Source organism: Danio rerio, chromosome 14 (assembly GCF_049306965.1).
Source record: "Danio rerio strain Tuebingen ecotype United States chromosome 14, GRCz12tu, whole genome shotgun sequence".
NCBI lineage: Eukaryota > Metazoa > Chordata > Actinopteri > Cypriniformes > Danionidae > Danio > Danio rerio.
Window position 1 is genome coordinate 775,527 of NC_133189.1, and position 23,474 is coordinate 799,000.

General features: G+C 38.9%; 2 protein-coding genes across 7 annotated transcripts in view; both read left to right on the plus strand.

Annotated features, from left to right (window-relative positions):
• Positions 1-5,162: 5,162 nt before the first annotated feature.
• On the plus strand, positions 5,163-13,503 carry dele1 (DAP3 binding cell death enhancer 1). Its single transcript, NM_001080086.1, is given in 12 exon segments — positions 5,163-5,248; positions 6,241-6,349; positions 6,740-6,836; positions 7,173-7,317; positions 8,485-8,673; positions 9,000-9,034; positions 9,125-9,206; positions 9,652-9,794; positions 10,093-10,254; positions 10,398-10,490; positions 10,644-10,785; positions 12,746-13,503. Coding segments are annotated over 12 exon segments (1,449 nt in total). The 5' UTR covers positions 5,163-5,217; the 3' UTR covers positions 12,967-13,503.
• Positions 13,504-15,786: 2,283 nt separating this feature from the next.
• Positions 15,787-23,474, plus strand: part of apbb2a (amyloid beta (A4) precursor protein-binding, family B, member 2a) — a 43,904-nt gene continuing 36,216 nt past the window's right edge. For 4 of the 6 annotated variants that reach the window (XM_073922413.1, XM_073922415.1, XM_073922414.1 and 1 more), the window contains exons 1-2: positions 15,787-15,913; positions 21,153-22,205. In XM_073922413.1, the coding sequence (XP_073778514.1) occupies positions 21,170-22,205 (1,036 nt within the window). In that variant the 5' untranslated portion in view covers positions 15,787-15,913; positions 21,153-21,169. The other 2 variants (XM_073922416.1, XM_073922417.1) reach the window with 1 other exon arrangement.

The window sequence follows — 23,474 nt, forward strand, 5'->3', positions numbered from 1 at the left end:
ACTATAAATATACATTTTAATGAAATTTTAAGAACATTATATGCAAAAAAAAAAAAAAAATCTATAGGGTAGGTTACAGGCTAAATAAATGCACCTCGTCAGCTGAACATCACTCTGGTCAACGTACGCCCTTCTGTTTAATGCTTCATAAAGAAAGATGACAGACACAATCTCAATAAACACTTGATGCTTGCTGTCAACTAGGTAATTAAGGGCATTTGTTATAACATTTATAGGATCTGTTGTTGTCAAATAAGTTTCCTTATAATATTTTTGTTGAAAATCTGTTGTAACCCATGTTTCTGGCTGTTTACAAACCAGTCTCTCCAACGTGGGTATCATAATTAAACGAGGGTTACCAGGGTGATAATTCATTTCTTTGTCTTTAATCTGGAGCATCAACATAACATTCACAAACAGCATTACTACAGCATTGCATCTGCCGAACTTTTCTCCACTTCCTTCTTTTCCCTCTCTCCTACTTTCCGGTGCACCTCCCTTAAAGGAGCCAGAGTACATCAATAACTTTCACAACTAACAGCTATTAAACTTTGCACCAGACATTTTTTAAAGTAAATAAAAAATCTTTCTAAGTAGATTCAATACCATTTTTACATTTAAGTATTAATTATTCATTCATTTTCTTGTCGGCTTAGTCCCTTTATTAATCCGGGGTCGCCACAGCAGAATGAACCGCCAACTTATCCAGCAAGTTTTTATGCAGCGGATGCCCTTCCAGCCACAACCCATCTTTGGGAAACATCCATACACACATTCACATACACACTCATACACTACGGACAATTTAGCCTACCCAATTCACCTGTACCGCATGTGTTTGGAGTGTGGGGGAAACCAGAGCACCCGGAGGAAACCCATGCGAAGGCAGGGAGAACATGCAAACTCAACACAGAAACACCAACTGAGCCGAGGTTCGAACCAGCAACCTTGCTGTGAGGCGACAGCACTACCTACTGCGCCACTGCCTCGCCCAGTATTAATTAACAAATTATCAATTAAAATAATGAGTAAAATGTAAGGTTACACTGTATTGTGACTTATCACCAGTAAAATAACCAGCCTTTGTATTTAATGTATATATTTTCTTCCAATTTATTGCATCCAAACTAAATTGTGGCCAGTTTTACTTATTATACTGTGCTTTGACTGGCTATGTAGTTCAAAAGCAAAATTGTTAGCTATAGTATTGAAAAAATATAATTCACAATGCAAAACCCTGGCCCTGCAGTTATCTCTCTCTGAAAAAAAAAATCTTATAGCCTATAGCCTACTCGTTTCAGTTTAGGCTATGGGACTAAATTTTTTTTATACTTACGCTATTTTATAAAAAACTATCATTTAATCTTATTATAAATTAGCTTATATATATTTATTTATTTATTTGTTAAAAGTGACACGATTCTCCCCAGCTGTTCTTTTTAGGCTTACAGGACCTTGTCACAACAATGAACAGAATAACAACAACCTGCTAATATTAATAATAATAATAATAATAAATTATTATTATTATTATTATTATTATTATGGTAATATTTGATTACCTGCCACTATAAGCAAAACCTTAAAATAGGTGTCATTATGTCCCGGTTTGCATATCTCTTACTGGCTTTTATAAAATTAAGTAAATGCACGAGATGAGCCGCAATTCTGTTTCCCTCTAACATACAAACTTTTATTTTATATATGAAAGACAATTGCAGCACACCTTGAGTGCATGCATTTGTTTTTTTGTTTTTTTATAACTGCCAGAAACCATTTTGAGGTTGTGCCTATAGGCAGTTGGTCAAATAATAACAATAAGGCTATTAATAAAGCCAGTTATTCTGTTCATGGCTGTGACAACATCCTGAAAGCCTAAAAAGAAAAGCTGGTGGGAATTGTGTTGGTTTTAACAAATGAATAAATTAATAAGCTAATTTATAATATGCTTAAACCATCTTTTTTTTTATTAGCCACACTTTATTCTGTGTGTGTGGTTGCTATGACCCAGATGTGTAGCCAATGAAACAAAATGCTTAAACATTAAAATGTAAGGTTTAGAAAATTAAAGTATAGAAAATAAAATTCCCAGGGAGAGACAGTACTGTTACTGCAGACCAGGGTTTCGTTGCATTGTAAATTATATTTTTCCACACTATAGGCTATGCAGTGCAACAACTAACAATTTTTCTTTTGAAATAAATAGCCAGTCAAAGCATGGCACATTCCAGTATTATGATATTAGCTTATAATAATAATTGTCAGGAATCCTTCTGGACAATCAGATTCATTCACTGCACCTGCACAGCCCCAATCACCAGACCAATCACCAATCACCTTCTCCTGTTGCTCATCATCGCTCACACTACATAACCCTGTAAGCCTGGAACAATCACTCATTTATGGTCTGATTTATTTGTTATTACCCAGACTCATTTCTCTACAGTGTGACAGCATTTACCTGATAATGTAGCCTGCCTGCCTGCTCACCAGTTTGTTATCCTGTCTGTTATCTTGTCCTGTGAATCCTGTACGGTGTTTACCTCCACTGGCATCATCTTGTTTCAGTTACAACCCGAAGTTAAGTTCTGTTTGTTTGTTTTCTTTTTGTTGGTATTGATGATATTTCTTTTCTGAACAACCTCAAAATTGTTTAAAGTATCATTAAATATCCATTCTCTGTTAATCTGCCTTTGTCTTCTCTCTGATCCATAATAATAGTAATAATAATAATAATAGTAGTAGTAGTAGTAGTAGTAGTAGTAGTAGTAGTGTTTATTATAGTTATTTATAATAATATTAGACATTTGTTTGGACGTGCTCTTTTCAAGCAGCATTTTTTTTAATTCTGCAGGCTGTTCGCTCTGGCAGTTGGTCAAATATTTGTTAGCTAGCCTATCATTAAAAAGCAGAGTTATTCTGCAATCAGGTTATGTGCTCCATCAGGCACAATCTTAATAGTATCTTGTCGTGTGCTATGCCACAGTTTTCTTTGTCTTGTAGTGTGTGCACGTTTAAGGTTTGTGTGCACTGTAACCAGATTTCATTATCGGTTGGGATTTTAAAACTCCTGCAGCAAGTTAGGAGAAAATGAAAGCACATTAGAATGAGGAAAAATCAGATGCTTATGACAATCTTTAACATGACAAATTAAAAATGTAGCAAACAAATGACAGGGGTTTGTGACCCAATTACAGTGGAGCATTAAAGAAACCCTTATTTCCCACAGAACAAAAGAAATCATCTATTCATGGGCAGGAACAAAAACATACACTTGTATCTTTCTTGTATCTTCATTATGTGCAATATTTACATTTCTAGAGAAGCCCGTTTTAAACTGTTTTGATTATTACTGACATTTATCATTCATTGCGCTGGTCACTTTAAATGAGCCAGGGCAGGCTTTACAAGCTCTTTGCAGCACTGACCTTGTTCCCAGATCACTTCGGAATAACGAACTTGGTTGGATGAATGATAGAAGAAACTCATTGTGAGAAAGAAGATGCTCTGTGCATGCCTAACCACAATTTTTTTTTTTTTTTTTTTTTTGAGAGTGGCCGAATTGTGCCAGCCTGTTAAGATGAAAAATTGCTTACAGCACCTTTAATATTTTAAAGAAAGTATTGAAGTTTGCATAAGTAACAATTGATCGACCCATATCACTTATATAAACTATAAGAAATAAGACTTATGATTCCAGAATATTTTTTGTTTTATTGGATACTGTGGCATAATACTGTGAAAATGTCCTTGGTTAGTTAAAGATAATGTGGGAAATATTATTTTAAATTCACTTCACATTGAATTGACCTAAACTGCATGTGTTACCCACTACATTGCAAAGTTACTTGACAAAATTACCATGGACCATTTGAGTTTAAGTTCTTGCATGCAGTTTTCATAAACAAGCTAATGAATGAAAAAAATGACATTCAGTTAAAGATTCAATAACTCTTTTAAAAAGAAAAAAAAAAGTTTGATTAGATTAATCATCTTTAGAGAATTAAGTTACACATTTAGATGGTGATTTGTCGCCATCTATTGTCGGTATGTCATTTCTACAGATTTTAGTCATATTTTGAGTTAATAAATCATTATTTCGACTTTTTGTCTTGTAATTTTGATTTAGTATATCATAACTTGGGTTGTTCTTACCAGGCAGAAAAGAGCTTACAGTTTTATCAAAACTTGTCAATTATTTATTGTCAATTGTTTGCACACAAGAGTGTTTTGTCTTCGTGATTTGGAGCTTCCAGTACAGAGACCAAAAGTATATAGTGTAAAGTTTTGGAAACAATAAATGTATAAAAAGTTCAAAAAAAAAAAAAAAAACTCTTAAGTGCCATCTAGAAATCACCAAATCAGACACAAGAAGACTGCAGTGGACTGTCAGGACAGCGGAGAGGATTATTGCTTTGCACCTGCCCAACCTCCAGATCTCTACACATCTTTATCTCTATAGATTTTTTTTATTAGATTAGTTGCTACTTGTTTTTAGTCATACATATACACAACCCTTACTGTATATGATTTTGTAACCAATGTTTTATTATTTACTTTATCCACTTATGTCATTCTGTGTTCTTGTGTTGATTTGTATATACTGTATGTTTGTGTTCCTGAAAAAAAAGTGTGTTTGCACACACTTGTCAAATTAATCTCATTCTGATTTCTCTGCACACATATTTCAAAGAAATCGCAGCAGCTGAATAACAAACATTAATATTTTACATTATTATGCCATCAAACATAACATTACAGAAGATGTCTGGCCTTTTATAATGCTAAATATCTGCTACAGATCATTGACTGCAAAGCATTTATTGTGATTTAAGTGAAATTACTTTACACATATTATAATAAGTAGGTTAATTGGAGAAAACAGTAAATGATAACACTTTAAAAATGAGACTAGTTAAAAAAAACGTGTTAACACGTAAATGACGTGTTAACACGTACCAACGTGTTAACGCGTAAATGACGTGTTAACGCGTAAATTACGTGTTAACACGCAATTACGCGTTAACACGTTTATTGCAGACGTTTTGGCCCCAACGGCCTTCCATAGTAGTGCGTTTTGTAGGGCTGTTGCGTCATTTCCGCTGTTCGCCCTTCACTGCGCTCGCTGTAACTCGTGACTCTCTGAAAACATCATGGCGTGAGTTTCTGAAGCCGAATAAACGCTGAAAACAACAACAACAGCGGACACACACAGACATGTGGCGCATCCAGAGCTTAGTCAGCAGAGGTGAGCGATAGTGATGACGTAACCGTTAAAAGATACATCAGTATCCACTCGGATACATTGATGCACTTGTTACATTGTTTCACGACACATTGATACATTGTATTACATTGTTTCAGACTGCACACGCGTCGCTTTTATCTACGACATAATGAAGATATTAGTCGTGAGTCTAATAATAAGTAAATAAAATAAAGTATAATCAGTTTGACGATAGTTTCAGTTTTCACATTTGTTGCAGATCAGATGCAAAGTGAATTATCGAGCACTGTTTTACAAATCAAACACGTCATCTGCTTTACATTTTGAGATGTTCACGTTTAAATTATTTGCTTAGTTAATGAGTTATGAAATCACCACACACACACACACTCACACGCTCCTGTCATAGACCGGGGTACAGCTGGTTTTATATTCACACATCCGGACTTTGTCTTAAATAATTTCATTCCAGAAAAGTAGTCTTTGCTAAATACTAAATAGTGAAATAACATTAGCAGACAGTGACTATCAAAGTACATCATTGCTCAAAGTCAAAAAACCAGTGATCATGTTGTGTTGAAGTCACCTACATGTCATTTCTGACCAAATATTCAATGTACTATTGTAAACAGTATAGTGAGCATGCCACAAGCTGCCACTGAAGGAATGTGCGAATATAAAACCAACTTATATAGACTTCTGTTGCTTTTAAACTTGCCTAAGTTATATTTTCATTCATTAAAATGTGCACACACACACACACACACACACACACACTCCTCACAGTAAACATTGCATATTCTGAATAGAGAACATCACATTAGCAGCCATTGACTATCAAAGTACAACATTGTTCACTGTCAATGTTGTTTTGAAGTCATACTTTCATGTCATTCCAGACCCCAATATTCAAAGTAGCGTGGTAAACAATATAGGGGCAGTGTCACTGAATGATTGTGCTAATAAAAAAACAACATATTTATTTTGTGTGTTTTGTGTTGTTGTGTGTGTAGTGTGGAGCCGCTCTGCTCCGCTGCGTCTCTCTCCAGCTCATCATGTGGAGGACGAGCTGCTGAACTCTTCAGTGCTGAGCGGCGGACGACACACTTCTGACAGCAGCAGGTACTGGAAACCACACACACATTCTAATGTTTCAAAAGTGTGTGCTTTATATACAGCACTCAGCATACACCCTTCAGAAATCTCCCATTTTTATTGAATATTTTCTATTGGATGCTATACAGTAATGTATTTGTGCGTATTCGAGGTGTAACGGATCATATAAGGAGGACACAACCCACGTTTTAAAGGATTGAATTCAGTATTGTTCAGTGTGTGTGTGTGCACACCATCCTGTACCAAATAGGTACAGACTAATACAGATATGTGTAGTGCATCACTCATACCGTAAACGTGTGTGTGTGTGTGTGTGTGTGTGTGTGTGTGTGTGTGTGTGTGTGTGTGTGTGTGTGTGTGTGTGTGTGTGTGTGTGTGTGTGTGTGTGTGTTTCAGCTCTCATGCAGGTGAAGATGAGCAGAAGAAAAGACGCACATCTCAGTTCTGCTCTGCTGGTGTGCCGAGATACAGCGCTCTGGATGCAGTGGGCTGGGTCAGCAAATACACTACTGTCTGAGTGTCTGTCTCTGATGACCATGTGTGCTGCTCTGTGTTATTAACTCACATCTGTGTTGTATGTGTTTTTTGTATTGTGTGTTTGTGTGTATGTTTGTTGTGCATGTATATGTATGTTTGTGTATATCCATGTGTATTTGTATACATGTCTTTGTCATATATGTGTGTTTGTGTGTGTATGCATACATTTGTGTGTGCAAATATTATAAATTTAAATGTGTGATGTGTGTGTGTGTGTGTGTGTGTGTGTGTGTGTGTGTGTGTGTGTGTGTGGTTTGTGTTTTTGTTTATGCATGTGTGTGTGTGTGTGCAGGGTGCCGCCGCGGTGCTCTTCATGCAGCTCTGCCGCAGGGTTCACACTCGTCTGTCATCTCCTGCGGATCACAGCTCTGCGTCGACACACACCGGAGACCGCGCTCTCCTGAAGAAGTGCTCATACACACTCCTGATCGACATCTGTGAGTCCAGCTGTCAATCACAGCACATGTACACCAATCAGAGGCCAGGGGTGCGTTTCCAAAACCATCAGTATGGTCAATTAAGGTTGCAAGTTTCATCGTTACATAGTTTGATTTGGCATTTCCCAAATCCATCGTTCCAACGAATACTCGCAAACTGCGTCGCAAATTTGTATACTTGCAACTACACCTCTGGAGCTTGTAGTTAGAAACAGAGTTCCTGGCTGTTTTCTATTTCAAGTATGTGTTCAATTCACAATTATTATGGGAAGAGTTATGCATGTTTTTACCAAAACTAATATTGGATTTTTTTTCTAATGTGTGTGCGTGTAAAACAATATAATTTGCACAAAGAAATGATGGGGTTCTAAAGTTGTTACTCCACCCTGTTTAGAGCATCATTAAGGACGTTTTACGTTATGACTAACATGGTTCAAACGATGGATCTGCGAAAGAGAAACTACGGGTTTTGGGAAACGCTCGTCACTACATTGTTAATTTCCCAAATGGTGCATACTTTGAGTTACGTTGTTGTTTGGGAAACGCACCCCAGCGCAGGCAGACCAATGCATATGTGTGTGTGTAGCTGGAGTAGATTTACCGACATACAGTTGAAGGAAAAATCATTCGCCCTCCTGTGAAATTGTTAAGAAGATTTTGTTCAGCACATTTCTACACATAATAACTGGTTTATTTTCTCTTTGCCGTGATGACAGTAAATAATATTAGACTAGATATTCTTCAAGACACTAGGATTCAGCTTAAAGTGACATTTAAAGGGGTAATTAGGGTAAAGTTAGGGCAATTAGGCAAGGCATTGTATAACAGTGGTTTGTTCAGTAGACTATAATGAATGTTCTGAACTAATAATATTAAGCTTAAGATTGGGTAAAAATGTGTAAACTGCTTTTATTCCAGCCAAAATAAAAAATAAAACTTTCCCCAGAAAACGATAATATTATAGGAAGTGCAGTACAAATGTCCTCGCTCTGTTAAACATCACTTGGTGAAATTTACAGAAGGGGGATCATTTTGAATTCAACTGTATGTTAGTGACATTTACTTTAATTAAAACAGAATCCCATATATTATTATTATTATTATTATTGTTATTATTATTATTATTATTATTGTTATTGTTATTATAAAGTCAGATTGTTCTTCTAGTGTCGAGGCAGAGTGTTGTGCCGGTGAAGTGTCTGCGAGCGGATCTGCAGACTCCAGATCAGAGCGACAGCAGCAGCAGCAGCCTCAGTGATGAACGTCTTAAAGAAGACAAGGAGAGATCAGACCTGCAGACTGAACACACTGATCATCACCAGCAGGAGGAGCCAGAGAGCAGCGCACACTACTGTGGTCAGACACACACACATACATATACACACAGACAGACATATATACACACACAGAAACACATACATATATACACACAGACTTATATACACACACACATAGACATATACAGACACGCACATATATATACACAGAGAGACAGACAGACATATACACACACACACACACACACACACACACACACATATATACATACATATATATATATATATATATATATATATATATATATATATATATATATATATATATATATTTTTTTTTTTTATTATTATTTATTTATATATTTTTTTATTTATTTATATATATCCATGTGTTTTTCCTCACAGGTGAAACTCTGTCTGCTGAACAGCCCAAAGCGCAGGTAAGATTCCACCTAATAACAGCAGAATCAGCATTACAATATTATAATATAATCAGTGTTAATAGTCTTTATGGTGTGTGTTTTCTGCAGGAGTGTGTGTCAGTCGACGCAGCAGTGCAGCATTTACAAGTGGTGGCGAACGGCAGTGTTCCCATAATCCTCAACATCATTGGTAAAGCACACACACACATTCTCATGCAGAGACATGCAAACACACATCTGTACACATGCACACAAACACTGATATGCACTCACACTCACTCACACACACATTTATTTATTTATACACACAAACATGCACCCGTATATACACAGACATGCACACACGACCACACAAAGATACACACACGCACACACACCAATACACAATACACACACAACCCTAACCCACACACAGAGACATGCACACAAAAATATACACGCGTGCACACACACACACACACACGCATGCATGCACACAAACACAGTTATGCACTCTTTCTCTCTCTCACTTATATATATACACACACACACACACACACACACACACAGGCACGCAGACAGACAGATTCATACACAAACACACTCACTGAGGCCCGTGTGTGTGTGTCTGACTGTGCTTCTGTCCTCATGTTCAGGTCTGGAAAGCGCTAAATCCGGGCGTTTAGAAACGGCCTTCTCCTGCTTCCTGACGGCAGCGCAGCATCACTACAGTAAAGCTCAGTTCAATGTGGGAGTGTGTTACGAGAGAGGACGAGGAGTGCAGAGAGACCTGCGCAAGGTGTGCAGAGTTATGCAGATTTGCATGTGTTTGCGTATGCAGGAGTCTAGAGTTGCAGGAACGTTTACCATCTCCATAATAGAGCTGTTATTTTAGGCAGATGCGGCCCAAATCTGTTTTCTCAGATCTGTTTTTGTCATGACAGTGTGAACAGCCCAAACCGCACGGAAACTGATCTTTTTAATTCAGATTATTAAAGCAAATACAGATCTGATGTTTTCTATTGATGCATTCATTTGAATTCTGCTACTACTCGTCTCCCTTGTCATTTTCTCAAGCTGTTTGTGTTCTCTCTCAGGCTCTTCATTACTACAAGCTCGCTGCAGCCGCTGGCCACCGTCAGGCGCAGTACCGCTGTGCTAAACTCCTCCTGAACAGCAGAGGGCAGCAGAGGTCAGAGACGGACACTGAGGCTGCACTGAAGCTGCTCTACGCGGCTGCAGACGCCGGGCTCACTGAGGTACAGCTGTCAGCAACACTGCAGAGGAAAAATGTCTTGTGTGTGAACGGCCCCTTCTTCACCATTTCTGTGCAGACTTGTTTACAAGTTACAAGTTCTGGTGTTTTATCCTGAGTGATTGTTGAGTCTACCTCTGGTTTCAGGCTCAGGTGTTTCTGGCGGTTCTGCTGTCTCAGCGTGTGGACTGTGATGAGCAGGAGTGTGTGCATTATTTCCGGCTGGCGGCTGACAGAGGGGTAAAACACCTGCTCTGAACTCATACTGCAGATGTTTCTGAAGAGCTTCTCTAATGTGTGTGTGTGTGTGTGTGTGTGTGTGTGTGTGTGTGTGTGTGTGTGTGTGTGTGTGTGTGTGTGTGTGTGTGTGTGTGTGTGTGTGTGTGTGTGCAGGACGCTGATGCTCTGCTGTGTTTGGCTCAGTGTTATGAGTCTGGTTTCGGTGTATCTCCTTCTGTCCAAACGGCGGTCAGACTCTACCAGCAGGCAGCAGATGCTGGAAATCAGCGGGCCAGAGAGAAACACAACACAGACGGTCAGAACACTGCCTATATCTATACCTGTCTGTCTGTCTGTCTACTAAACTGTCTGTCCATCTTTATATCTGTCTGTCTATATGTCTGTATGGCTATATATCTCTCTGTCTGTCTATGAAACTGTCTGTCTGTTTATATATCTGTCTGTTAGTCTATGTCTGTTTATATGTCTGTGTCTGTATATATCTGTCTGTTTGTCTATATAACTGTCTGTCTGTTTATATATCTGTCTGTCGTGTCTATAAAACTGTCTGTCTATATATGTCTGTTAGTCTATGTCTGTCTATATAACTGTCTGTCTATATGTCTGTCTGTATGTCTGTCTATATATCTGTCTGTATGTCTATATATATCTGTCTGTCTGTCTTTATAGCTGTCTGTCTGTTTGTCTGTATATATGTCTGTCTGTCTGTCTATGTCTGTCTATATATCTGTCTGTCTGTCTGTCTGTCTATATATCTGTCTGTCTGTCTGTCTGTCTATATATCTGTCTGTTGTCTGTCTGTCTGTCTGTCTATATATCTGTCTGTTTGTCTGTATATATCTGTCTGTCTGTCTTTATATCTGTCTGTCTGTCTGTATGTCTATATATCTGTCTGTCTGTATATATATCTGTCTGTCTGTCTGTCTGTCTGTCTATGTCTGTCTATATATATGTCTGTTGTCTGTCTGACCGTCTGTCTTTATATCTGTCTGTCTGTCTGTCTGTCTTTATATCTGTCTGTCTGTTTGTCTATGTCTGTCTATATATCTGTCTGTTGTCTGTCTGTCTGTCTTTATATCTGTCTGTCTGTCTGTCTTTATATCTGTCTGTCTGTCTGTCTGTCTGTCTTTATATCTGTCTGTCTGTCTGTCTGTCTGTATGTATGTCTATATATCTGTCTGTTTGTCTGTATATATATGTATCTGTCTGTCTGTCTGTCTGTTAGTCTATGTCTGTCTATATATCTGTCTGTTGTCTGTCTGTCTGTATGTCTATATACCTGTCTGTTTGTCTGTATATATATATCTGTCTGTCTGTCTGTCTGTCTGTCTTTATATCTGTCTATCTGTCTGTCTATATATCTGTCTGTCTATATATATCTGTCTGTCTGTCTGTTTGTCTATGTCTATATATATCTGTCTGTTTGTCTGTATATATATATCTGTCTGTCTGTCTGTCTGTTTGTCTATGTCTGTCTATATATATATGTCTGTTGTCTGTCTGTCTGTCTTTATATCTGTCTGTCTGTCTGTCTGTCTGTCTGTCTGTCTTTATATCTGTCTGTTTGTCTGTCTGTCTGTCTTTATATCTGTCTGTCTGTCTGTCTGTCTGTCTGTCTTTATATCTGTCTGTCTGTCTGTCTGTCTTTATATCTGTCTGTCTGTCTGTATGTCTATATATCTGTCTGTTTGTCTATGTCTGTCTATATATCTGTCTGTTGTCTGTCTGTCTGTCTGTCTGTCTGTCTGTCTGTCTGTCTGTTTGTCTATGTCTGTCTATATATCTGTCTGTGTTCTGTCTGTCTGTCTTTATATCTGTCTGTCTGTATGTCTATATATCTGTCTGTTTGTCTGTATATATATCTGTCTGTCTGTCTGTTTGTCTATGTTTGTCTATATATCTGTCTGTCTGTCTATCTAATTTTGGAATATTTTATAAAAATGTACACAATTGTTAATATAGCAGACATATTTTCCTGTTTTTAAAAATACTCACATTCTACCTTTAAAAATATGCAGGAATCCTGAGTTGATGCAGAACTTAAAGGCCTAATTTTCATGATATTCTGAATCATTTCTACATGACGTTTAGCATTTTTCTATTTAAATCTGCATCTGGTACATGAGTAAATTAGCAACATCAGTAATTTACGGATAAAAAAAATAAAAAGTCATGATTACTAATAAATAAAGAATAAACACACCTCTCTGTCTCTCTCTCTCTCTCTCTCTCTGTCTCTCTCTCTCTCTCTTTAGTGCTGCGCTCAATTCGCTCCGCCCCTTGCTTCTCTGTGATTGGTCAGCTGAATCTGAACTCCGTTTTCCCACTGGAGAGCCGAGCTGAGAATCCCCGCCCACAGTCACAGCCGCTTCCTCATTCGTGGAGCACAGGAAGTCTGAGTCTGCATCCACCAGTCACACTTCAGATGCTCAACACTGACAGCGGACGCATGGTTTGGACACTCGGGGTGCGGTGATGCACAACCACAGATTCATCTCTCAATATCTACTTACATAATTAAAATGTGATATTTTATTAAAAAAAAGAAACATACGCACAAATAAATAACTATAACTGAGTCACCTGACAGATGAATGTTCAGGGCCAATCAGAGAAGAGCGTGAGGGATAGGAGCTCAGTGATTGGCTGATCATTACGTCATCGTTTTTGCGTTGGATGTGAAGCTATTTTTTATTTCAGCCAGTGTTTTTTGGAAGTGGGAATAACATTATAAGTGTTGGGTTTTGTATTTAAGTGTGTTTGGTGACAGAAAGAATACAGTGAGATTGAGAATGAGTGTTTGTCATTGAGTGTAGAGGAAGTCATGTGCTACATTAAGAGTATCTATATATTTTTCTGAGGGTCAGGTTGTGTTATTCTTTATGTTTTGGGATTTGTTTGTAAATGTTTAATCTTTGTTTGCATGTTCAGAAGCTCACATGTTTATTTACATTCAGATTTGTTGTTAAAACTGTTTAAGCACTTGATAATTAAATATGCATGTGCCAAAGCATAAAGAACATTTGTGCCTTAATTAAAAGTTCTGTATTATTAGTGAACAAGTAAACACCATTTAATTGCGTCAGTGTTGTCTGTTTTCTTCCTGCAGCTGTGGATCCAGATGTATTATTTTTCTTTCATTTCCCCCATAGAGATAAAAAAATCTTGTTAATAGTCAGTGAGCTGTATTATAAAACATTTACAACATTATACACTTCAATTTGAAGCACAGACATGTATGAAAATCAGACAAAGATACAAGAGTGAATGAATTTAAAAAGGGAAAGAACTACAATCCCATGATGCATTGCACATGACACAGTCCAATTAACAGCAACATAAAAAGCTGAAGTGGTTAATGTTGTATGATGTGTCAGTGCATTGTAAGGTTGCAAAATATATATTAAAAATCTTTAGCTGCTTTGCTTACTGCGGCTCTGATTGGTGGAATTGTTTGCAGAGCATCTTGGGTAATGTAGTTTTCTGCGGAGCATCTTGGGTAATGTAGTTTTCTGCAGAGCATCTTGGCTTATGTAGTTTTCTGCAGAGCATCTTGGGTAATGTAGTTTTCTGCACAGCATCTTGGCTTATGTAGTTTTCTGCAGAGCATCTTGGGTAATGTAGTTTTCTGCACAGCATCTTGGCTTATGTAGTTTTCTGCACAGCATCTTGGGTAATGTAGTTTTCTGCACAGCATCTTGGCTTATTTAGTTTTCTGCAGAGCATCTTGGGTAATGTAGTTTTTTTGCAGAGCATCTTGGGTAATGTAGTTTTTTTGCAGAGCATCTTGGGTAATGTGGTTTTTTTGCAGAGCATCTTGGGTAATGTAGTTTTCTGCAGAGCATCTTGGCTTATGTAGTTTTCTGCAGAGCATCTTGGGTAATGTAGTTTTCTGCAGAGCATCTTGGCTTATGTAGTTTTCTGCAGAGCATCTTGGGTAATGTAGTTTTCTGCACAGCATCTTGGCTTATGTAGTTTTCTGCAGAGCATCTTGGGTAATGTAGTTTTCTGCACAGCATCTTGGCTTATGTAGTTTTCTGCAGAGCATCTTGGGTAATGTAGTTTTCTGCAGAGCATCTTGGGTATTGTAGTTTTTTTGCAGAGCATCTTGGGTAATGTAGTTTTCTGCGGAGCATCTTGGGTAATGTAGTTTTTTGCAGAGCATCTTGGGTAATGTAGTTTTTTTGCAGAGCATCTTGGGTAATGTAGTTTAATGTAGTTTTCTGCAGAGCATCTTGGGTAATGTAGTTTTCTGCACAGCATCTTGGCTTATATAGTTTTCTACAGAGCATCTTGGGTAATGTAGTTTTCTGCAAAGCATCTTGGGTAATGTAGTTTTCTGCAGAGCATCTTGGGTAATGTAGTTTTCTGAGGAGCACCTTGGGTAATGTAGTTTTCTGCAGAGCATCTTGGGTAATGTAGTTTTCTGAGGAGCATCTTGGGTAATGTAGTTTTCTGCAGAGCATCTTGGGTAATGTAGTTTTCTGCAGAGCATCTTGGGTAATGTAGTTTTCTGCAGAGCATCTTGGGTAATGTAGTTTTCTGCAGAGCATCTTGGGTAATGTAGTTTTCTGCACAGATTATGTCCGAAAACTCAGTTCAGGTGAATTAACACAGAATTATTGTTAAAAAGAAAATAAATTTCCCTATGGAGAAAATGAATGAGGTTTTTATTTCAGGAACTGACTTCTCTGTCTTTATCTGTTTATCAACACTAGGAGCTTTCTGTCATTTCAGCACTGTGGAAACTAAAATAAAGACTTCTATTTTCATCATTTTTTAATCCATTGCTTTAACAAATGTGCCTTTTTCCAGTCATATGGTTTGCATTTATATTTACGTTTACATACTTTCAATATAGTTTTGTTAAGAATGTAAGTTTATTTTTAGGGTTAGTCGCATGTAATTATGCATTTTTAATTGTGTAATAATTACTGTAGTGTATACATGTACATATGTAAAATAATATACCATATTGACTTATTTAAACAATGTTAGATCTATTGGTATTCTTTTTATACTGTTATTTTATCCAGTATAATTGTATATATTTCTATTATATTTCTCTTATGGCAATGTGAGCTAACTCAATTAATATGGTAAGTTTGGATTTCATGTGTACTTTCAGAGGGGCTGCTGTTCAGTTCCTCCAATCATGTCACTGATTTCATGAATATTAAGTGACGTTTCTAAGACGCTCTAGCGCTACCTAATGAATATTCATACAGCATCTTGCGCTCGTCGCTCGGATTGGTCGGCAAACGCGTACACAACAGAACGCGGCGGCACGGAGCGCATGCGCAGACCGCAGCACAGCCTGTACTTGTAGCGGGCGGTGCGGAGAGCTCGGATTGCGGGCGTCTCGGCTTTAAAAGCGGGCGTCTCCTCCGCATCAGCATCTGGAGGACAGAACAGCCGCGCTGGTGAGTGACAGTCTCCTAACAGATGACGTCATGCTCTTATAAACGCACACCTTTGATGGTTTGATGCATGCTGGGCGATGCAACTTTATTATAATGAGATGTGAGTTTGCGAGGCTGTGGATGCGCGTTTGGAGAGCGTGACTTGACAGTTCTCTGATCAGATGTCATAATGCGTGCATGTGTGATGATGATGATGTGAGGTGTGGGGGTCAATGCATGGAGCATTTGTTGCCGCTCGTGTATGTGTGTGTTCAGATGTGCGTCATTCATCTAAAGGCGAGTGTTTTCGTGGCCGATCTGATCTGTCATGACATTAACTTCTGCACTGATGTCATGGCTGGATTTCAGTCAGTCTTAAAGAAATACACGCTTTCGTCTTAAATAGCTGTGATTGAGCCTTTGCGTTGTTGCACTTGTGATTCTATTGCATGCATTATTTCCAGAGTTTTATAAACATGTCCATGTATTTCAGTGTATTGTGGAAGCTTGTGCTGTAGAGATGCAGAGTCTTGTTTATGTTTGCTGTTATGTCATAGTTTATTGCATATAATAGGGATTATAGTTAACATCCTGTGTAATGCAGTGTAGATTTATACTGTAGTAAAGTTAGAGTTGGCTTTTTTTTACAGTATTCCAGAATTTATAGTATAAACTGTAGGATTATGATATCAGAAATGATCCAGTGATTATTTGCTTTATTGTGCAATATTATATTGCATTGTGTCTTTTCTTTTTCTGTCTATATATATATCTGTCTTTCTGTCTATATATAACGTTCAGATGCAAAAACCTCTAAAAAATATTGACATTTTCCTCTAAAATTTGCATTTTTCTCCAACTCTTGTGTGTTGGCTCAGTAATTTTACATTCATAGTGGCAGATAAGTTCTATTCATTGCCTTTCAAGTGAAATAACTGAACAAAAACATATGAAGTTGAGAACACTTATCATTTTAGGAGAACATTTTTAGATGGCATTTAGAGGTTTTTGCATCTGAACTCTTCGTCTGTCTGTCTGTCTGTCTATATGTCATTTTATTGCATGCATTATTTTCAGAACTTTTTAAACATGTCCATATATTTCAGTGTATTATGAAAGCTTGTGCTATTTTAGAGATATACCGAATCTTGTTTATGCTTGCTGTTATGTCATAGTTCATGCTTTATTGCATATAAAGGGGACTTAAGTTAACATCCTGTGTAATGCAATGTATACTGTAGTAAAGTTAGAGTTGGCTTTTTGTCTGTTATCTTAAAGTTTTTCAGATTTTATAGTATAAACTGTAGGATTATGATATCAGAATTTATCCAGTGATTATTTGCTTTATTGTGCAATATTATATTGCATTGTGTCTTTTCTTTTTCTCTCTATCTTTTTGTCTTTCTGTCTATGTATGTCTGACTATCTGTATAACTGTCTGTCTGTCTTTTTGTGATTTAATGCATGCATTAATTTCAGTTTTATAAGCACGGCCATGTATTTCAGTGTATTTCAGTTTAGCATGCATGCTTGTGCTCTTCTACTAGTTAGAGAGTCTTGTTTATGTTTGCTGTTATGTCATTGTTAGGACCTGACGGAATCTGCAGACATTTTTTGCAGACATTTTTGTGCAGAATTTGGTTAAAAACCTGTGGATTTATGCGGAATGATTTTGGGAGTATCGTAAAACCTCAATATATGAACTAAAAAGTAATGCCGTTAACTTGTATTTAATGTTTACAATGCAAATCCAATTAGATTTGGTAAACAAATCAAGTGTCCTATATAATAAATCTACTCAAAGACAGAAAATATTTTACTTTACAAACTGAATGCTGATTAAATTATATGAACATTTTCATATTAGTCAATAATTATACTGAAATTCATTTAAAAACTGAATAAATATACATGTACACACATTTCCACAAGTAAATACACAGAATCGATGATGGGCTAAACATTCTGCAGCACAGATTCTGTGTGGGCCTAGTTCATGCTTTACTGCATATAATGGGGATTATAGTTAACATCCTGTGTAATGCAGTGTTGATTTATACTGTAGTAAAGTTAGAGTTGTTTTTTTACAGCATTTCAGATTTTACAGTATAAACTAGGATTATGAAATTAATATCTTTTATTCTTGCATTGCATTGTACCATTCTGATTATTCCAACAGGTAGTGATCTGTTCTCATTTACATATTTTAATTCAAATGTTTTTCATTTTACATTCTTCAGGAAACACAAATATTTCAGCCCAATGCTTTCCTCAGTGTGGAAGTGTAGCATTATTATTATGTAATAGTATATACAATATGTTGTGCTATGGAGTGAAGTCTTTGCATATTAAAAAAAAACATGCACATTAAAATTGCATGTTATATTGCAATCAAACACAGTAGTTGCTGAATCTAACTTGTCGGGTGTTATATTTCCAACATGTTAACACACTGCAAAAAATGCTTTTCTAACTTCGACTTGTTGTGGGTTTTTCCTTTAAACAAGCTAAATATTCTGCCAATGGGGTGAGCAAAATAATCTTATGTCAAAAGGAAAAGCAAGAATATTCTGCTTCCCCCATTGGCAGAATATTTAGCTTGTTTTAAGGAAAAACCCATTAGATTTGGCATATTATTTCTCAAAACAAAACTAGATGTTTTGCTTGTCTAGAAAATGCTTCATGATATTAGAATATTTTAGATATTTGGACAAGAAACAAGACACAAAATATAAGTAAGAAAGGCATTTTTTGCAGTGCAGGGGTGTCCAGTCTCAGTCCTGGAGGGCCGGTGTCCTGCATATTTTAGTTCTAACCCAAATGAAACACACCTGAACTAACTAATCAAGCTCTTCTAGGTACTAGAAACTTCCAGGCAGATGTTGTAGGATGTTGGAGCTAAACTATGCAGGACACCGGCCCTCCAGGACCGAGTTTGGACTCCCCTGTGCTAAAGTGTTGCATTTAAAAACATTTTCGCCACAATATTATACTGTAGCAGATTGTGAAGTTATATTCTTAAATTCAATGCGTGTAGGATTATAATCTAAAATATGTAAAAGCATGCTATTATATTGCACAATAGTGTACTATACTAGTAGAGTCTTGCATTTTTTGCATTTCAGACTCTATTTATAACACATATTTGCATATAAATCCATTTTTTTTGCTTATTATGTGACCCTAAAACGTGTAAAACACACTAATGAAGTTGACTTGAGCTTGTTTGCTGTATTTTTTGTCATATTTCCGATTTTATACTGGATAATAATTCAAAATTGAATTCAAAATTAAATGTTTACTACTGAGCCTTGCATTTTTTGCTGTTATATTCTATCTCAGATCTTATTACAGACTAGATTTGTAATATAAAGCTGCATATTAGTCAATTTGGGGCGTCACGGTGGCGCAGTGGGCAGCACAACCACCTCACAGCAAGAAGGGTGCTGGTTCGAGCCTCGGCTAGGTCAGTTTGCATTTCTGTGTGGAGTTTACATGTTTGGGTGTGTGTGGGTTTCCTCCGGGTGCTCCGGTTTCCAAAGTCCAAAGTCATGCGGTGGAGGTGAATTGGGCAGGCTAAATTCTCCGTAGTTTATGAGTGTGTATGAGTGTGTGTGGATGGATTGGAGTTGGAAGGGCATCCGCTGCGTAACACATATGCTGGATAAGTTGGCGGTTCATTCTGCTGTGTCAACCCCAGATTAATAAAGGGACTAAGCCGAAAAGAAAATGAATGCATAATTGAATTTTTAGCCTATTAAGCAACACAACAACACACATAATACACACCACTGAAGTTGGGTTTTGAGTTATAATCAAAAACCGAATGATAAAAAGGAAATGTTTACCACTGAGGCTTGATTTCTGACTGTTATAAACTGTTTTGAATTGGATTGCATCTATAATTGTATTTATTTGGGTATTGTTTTATACGGAAGTGAATTTGTGTCTTTCCCAGTGATGGGTTGCGGCTGGAAGGGCATGCGCTGCGTAAAAACGTGCTGGATAAGTTGGTGGTTCATTCCGCTGTGGCGACCCCGGATTAATAAAGGGACTAAGCCGACAAGAAAATGAATGAATGAATTTGTGTCTTGCATTTTGGCTGTTTAGAAACATTAATACAAGATATTTAAAATCTACTCTGTCTTAAAGGGACGTGGAGATGTTATTATTGGAGACAGTAGCGAGCTCCTCTACAGTATCAGTGCAGGGATCAGTCATAACACCAGTTTTTTGTCTGATTCACAGAAAACAGTTACGCATGTGGAGGCTGACACACACACACACACATACACACACACACACACACACACACACACACACACACACACACACGGTATGTTTGTTGTGCTGAATCACACTGATCTTCAGTGCAAATCTGCAGCAAACACATTTTCCAGCCCGTGTGTGTTTGTGTGTGTGTGTGTGTGTGTGTGTGTGTGTTTATGCGTACATGTATGACTGGACTTGTTTGTTGGAGTTAAACTTGAGACGCTGTGCTGACGCTGCAGTTCATATAGAGGTGATGGAGTCAGAAAAACACTGAAGCAGCTAACAGAATTTCAGATTACTTAATGTTTCTTACAGGATTTGTCTCAGTTAGAAGCAGATACAAGTCACTCAATACAGATTTAAATAAATAAATTACGACAGAGTTCTGCATGGCTCAATCCACATAATCAGCTCAATCAGCTCATAACAAGGTAAAAGGAGCCACCATATTAGTATTAATTTGCTCCTGCTTTAGATTAGATTATTCATTCATTCATCCATTTTTCTTCAGCTTAGTGCCTGATTAATCAGGGGTCACCACGGTGGAATGAACCACCAAATATTCCGGCATATGTTTTACGCAGCAGATGCCTGTCTAGCTGCAACCCAGTACTGGGAAACACCCATACACACTCATATACACACACACTCATACACTACGACCAATGTAGTTGATCAGTTCCCCTATAGCGCATGTGTTTGGACATGTGGGGGAAACCGGAGCACCCGGAGGAAACCCACGCCAACACGGGGATAACATGCAAACTCCACACAGAAACACCAACTGAGCCTCGAACCAGTGGCCTTCTTGCAGTGCTAACCACTGAGCCACCCTGGCGCCCTATCCTAATGATCTCAATTGTAATCCTTCATTTGCGACTGTATCTCTGTTTACCTTTGGTGGATATCTAAATGTTCTGCTCAGTCTGTTATCAGTGACAGGAATGAATGACTCTCATTAGCCAACTTTCTCTTTCTCTCTTCACAGCTGATTAATCCTTTGCAATGATGTCACTGCAGAAGCCTCCTTTAAGGCGCAGCGCGTCCACAGTGGAATCAACCAATCACAGCAGGCCACTGTTGACTCCACCCACATCTCTTAATTTACGCTCCTCCCACAATCAGCAGCTCAGCTGCGACACTATAAAGGAAGGTGTTGTCAAGGAAACGCAAGTCTCAAAGGGGCGTCAGAAATATGCGCTGACGAATATTCAAAATGCGATGGGCTTGAGCCAAAACTCCGCCTCTCTCCCTAAGCCCGCCCCCACAAAATCTGCCTCCTCTTCATCGCTCTACTGCTCCTCTCTATCGTATTCCTCATCCAACTCCAAACTGGCCAAGAACGGCACCAATCTGCAGCTGAAGGAGGAGCAGCTGGATCTCAACAAGAATGAGAACAAGAACCAGGGGAGCAGCTGGGACTGGCTGGAGGGAAAAGACAACCAGAAGAACTCCAGCATCAGGAGGAGGACCAAGAGTTTTCTGGAGTACCACCGAGAGGAGCAGAGTTTTCTGGAGTACCACCGAGAGGAGCAGACGTCCAGCAGCCCGGAGAAGGACTCGCAGAAGCCACTTCTGCCCAAGCTGGAGGCGCAGAGCTGGGGGAAGGAGAACCACGTGGAGGCGCACCTGACACTGCCCCAGAACCACCTGCTGCTGCTGGCCAGCGAAGAGGAGGAGAGTCCCGGAGAGACACTGGACGTGTATGAACACACACTGCGACCCAATAATGAGTGTGTGAACCGCGGCAAAGACCTGACAGGCCGAGCAGGAGCACAGGTGAGCCCGGCATACACACTGAAGATGCAGCCAGAACACACACCTGAGAAACAGGAGCTTCCAAAACACACACCTCGGCCTGAGAAACGGGAGTCTCCAGACAACACACCTCGGCCTGAGAAACACACACCTCAGCCTGAGAAACGGGAGTCTCCAGAACACACACCTCGGCCTGAGAAACAGGAGGAAGAGGAGGAGGAAGACTCCAGCTGGACCACACTGTCTCAGGAGAGCCCGTCTGTGGAAACACCGCAGGACACAGGTGCACTGCTCTTACTTTGGATCACTTTATTTCATCCAGATGAGGATGGTTTTAGAAATTGCAGAAGGTTTTGTCAGGTCTTAGAAAGTGCTGCTTCTAGGCATAGGTGAACTAGGCCGCTGACCGGCTGCGGGGGCACCAATAAACAAAACAGTTGGAAAACAGTCGAAACAAAACATCATTAGGCATTAGTCACATGCATTATAAGTGTTTTGTCCTGGAAATGTTCTTCTCCTGTGTCCTTCAAGAGTCTTTCTTTCTAGCCAATCCTCAGTTGTTGGAAAGCACAATCATAAAGTGTTGTCTTTTTCATTATCGTTCGAATTTAGGACAATTTATTATTTAGTTAGCGCTGCCTTAAACTTACAACCATTTGTAAGATTTTTAGTCCAGGTAGGATGTTTCTGTATCACCTCCTTAGATAAAGATAACAGGGGCAGACTAGGACCGTATTTCTTTCCCTGGACAGATATTTGGTGGGGGTGGGTGGTGTGGGCAGGGTAGCATTCAATAAGGTAAAGGGGGGGGGCAATCGGTAAGTGAAGAGCTTTGGGAGGTGTTTGCGATTGGTTATTGAAGAGTGGGGGGGCGATCGATTCTTGCAGAGCGCAGGGGGGGGGGTGGTTGGTAAATGAAGAGCTGGGGGGGTTGCAACTATTGGTTACTGAACAGCGGAGGCCAATCGGCTACTGCAGAGCGCAGTAGGGTGGAGAGATCGGTAAGTGAAGCGCTGGGGGGGTTGCGATTGGTTATTGAAGAGCGGGGGGGGGGGGGTGGTTGGTTGTTGCAGAGAGCAGTGGGGGGAGAGATCAGTAAGTGAAGAACTTGGATGGGGGATGCGACGATTGGTTATTGAAGGGTGGGGCGGGTGGGGCGGGTGGAGGGGTTGTGATGATTGGTTATTGAACAGCGGGGGGCAATCGGTTATTGCAGAGCACAGTAGGGAAAAGAGATCTGTAAGAAAAGCACTTGGGGGTGGTTGCGATTGGTCAATGAAGGGTGGTGGTGGTGGTGGGGGTGGTGGGGGTGGTTGCGATTGGTCAATGAAGGGTGGTGGGGGTGGGCGATGGGTTATTGCAGAGCACAGTGGGGGGGATTGCGAAGATTGGTTATTGAACAACGGCGGGCAATCAGTTATTGCAGAGCACAGTAGGGTAAAGAGGGCGGTAAGTGAAGAGCTTGGGAAGTGGTTGCGATTGGTTATTGAAGGGTGGGGGGGGGTAATCGGTTATTGCAAAGCAGAGTGGGGGGGGATTGGTAAGTAAAGAG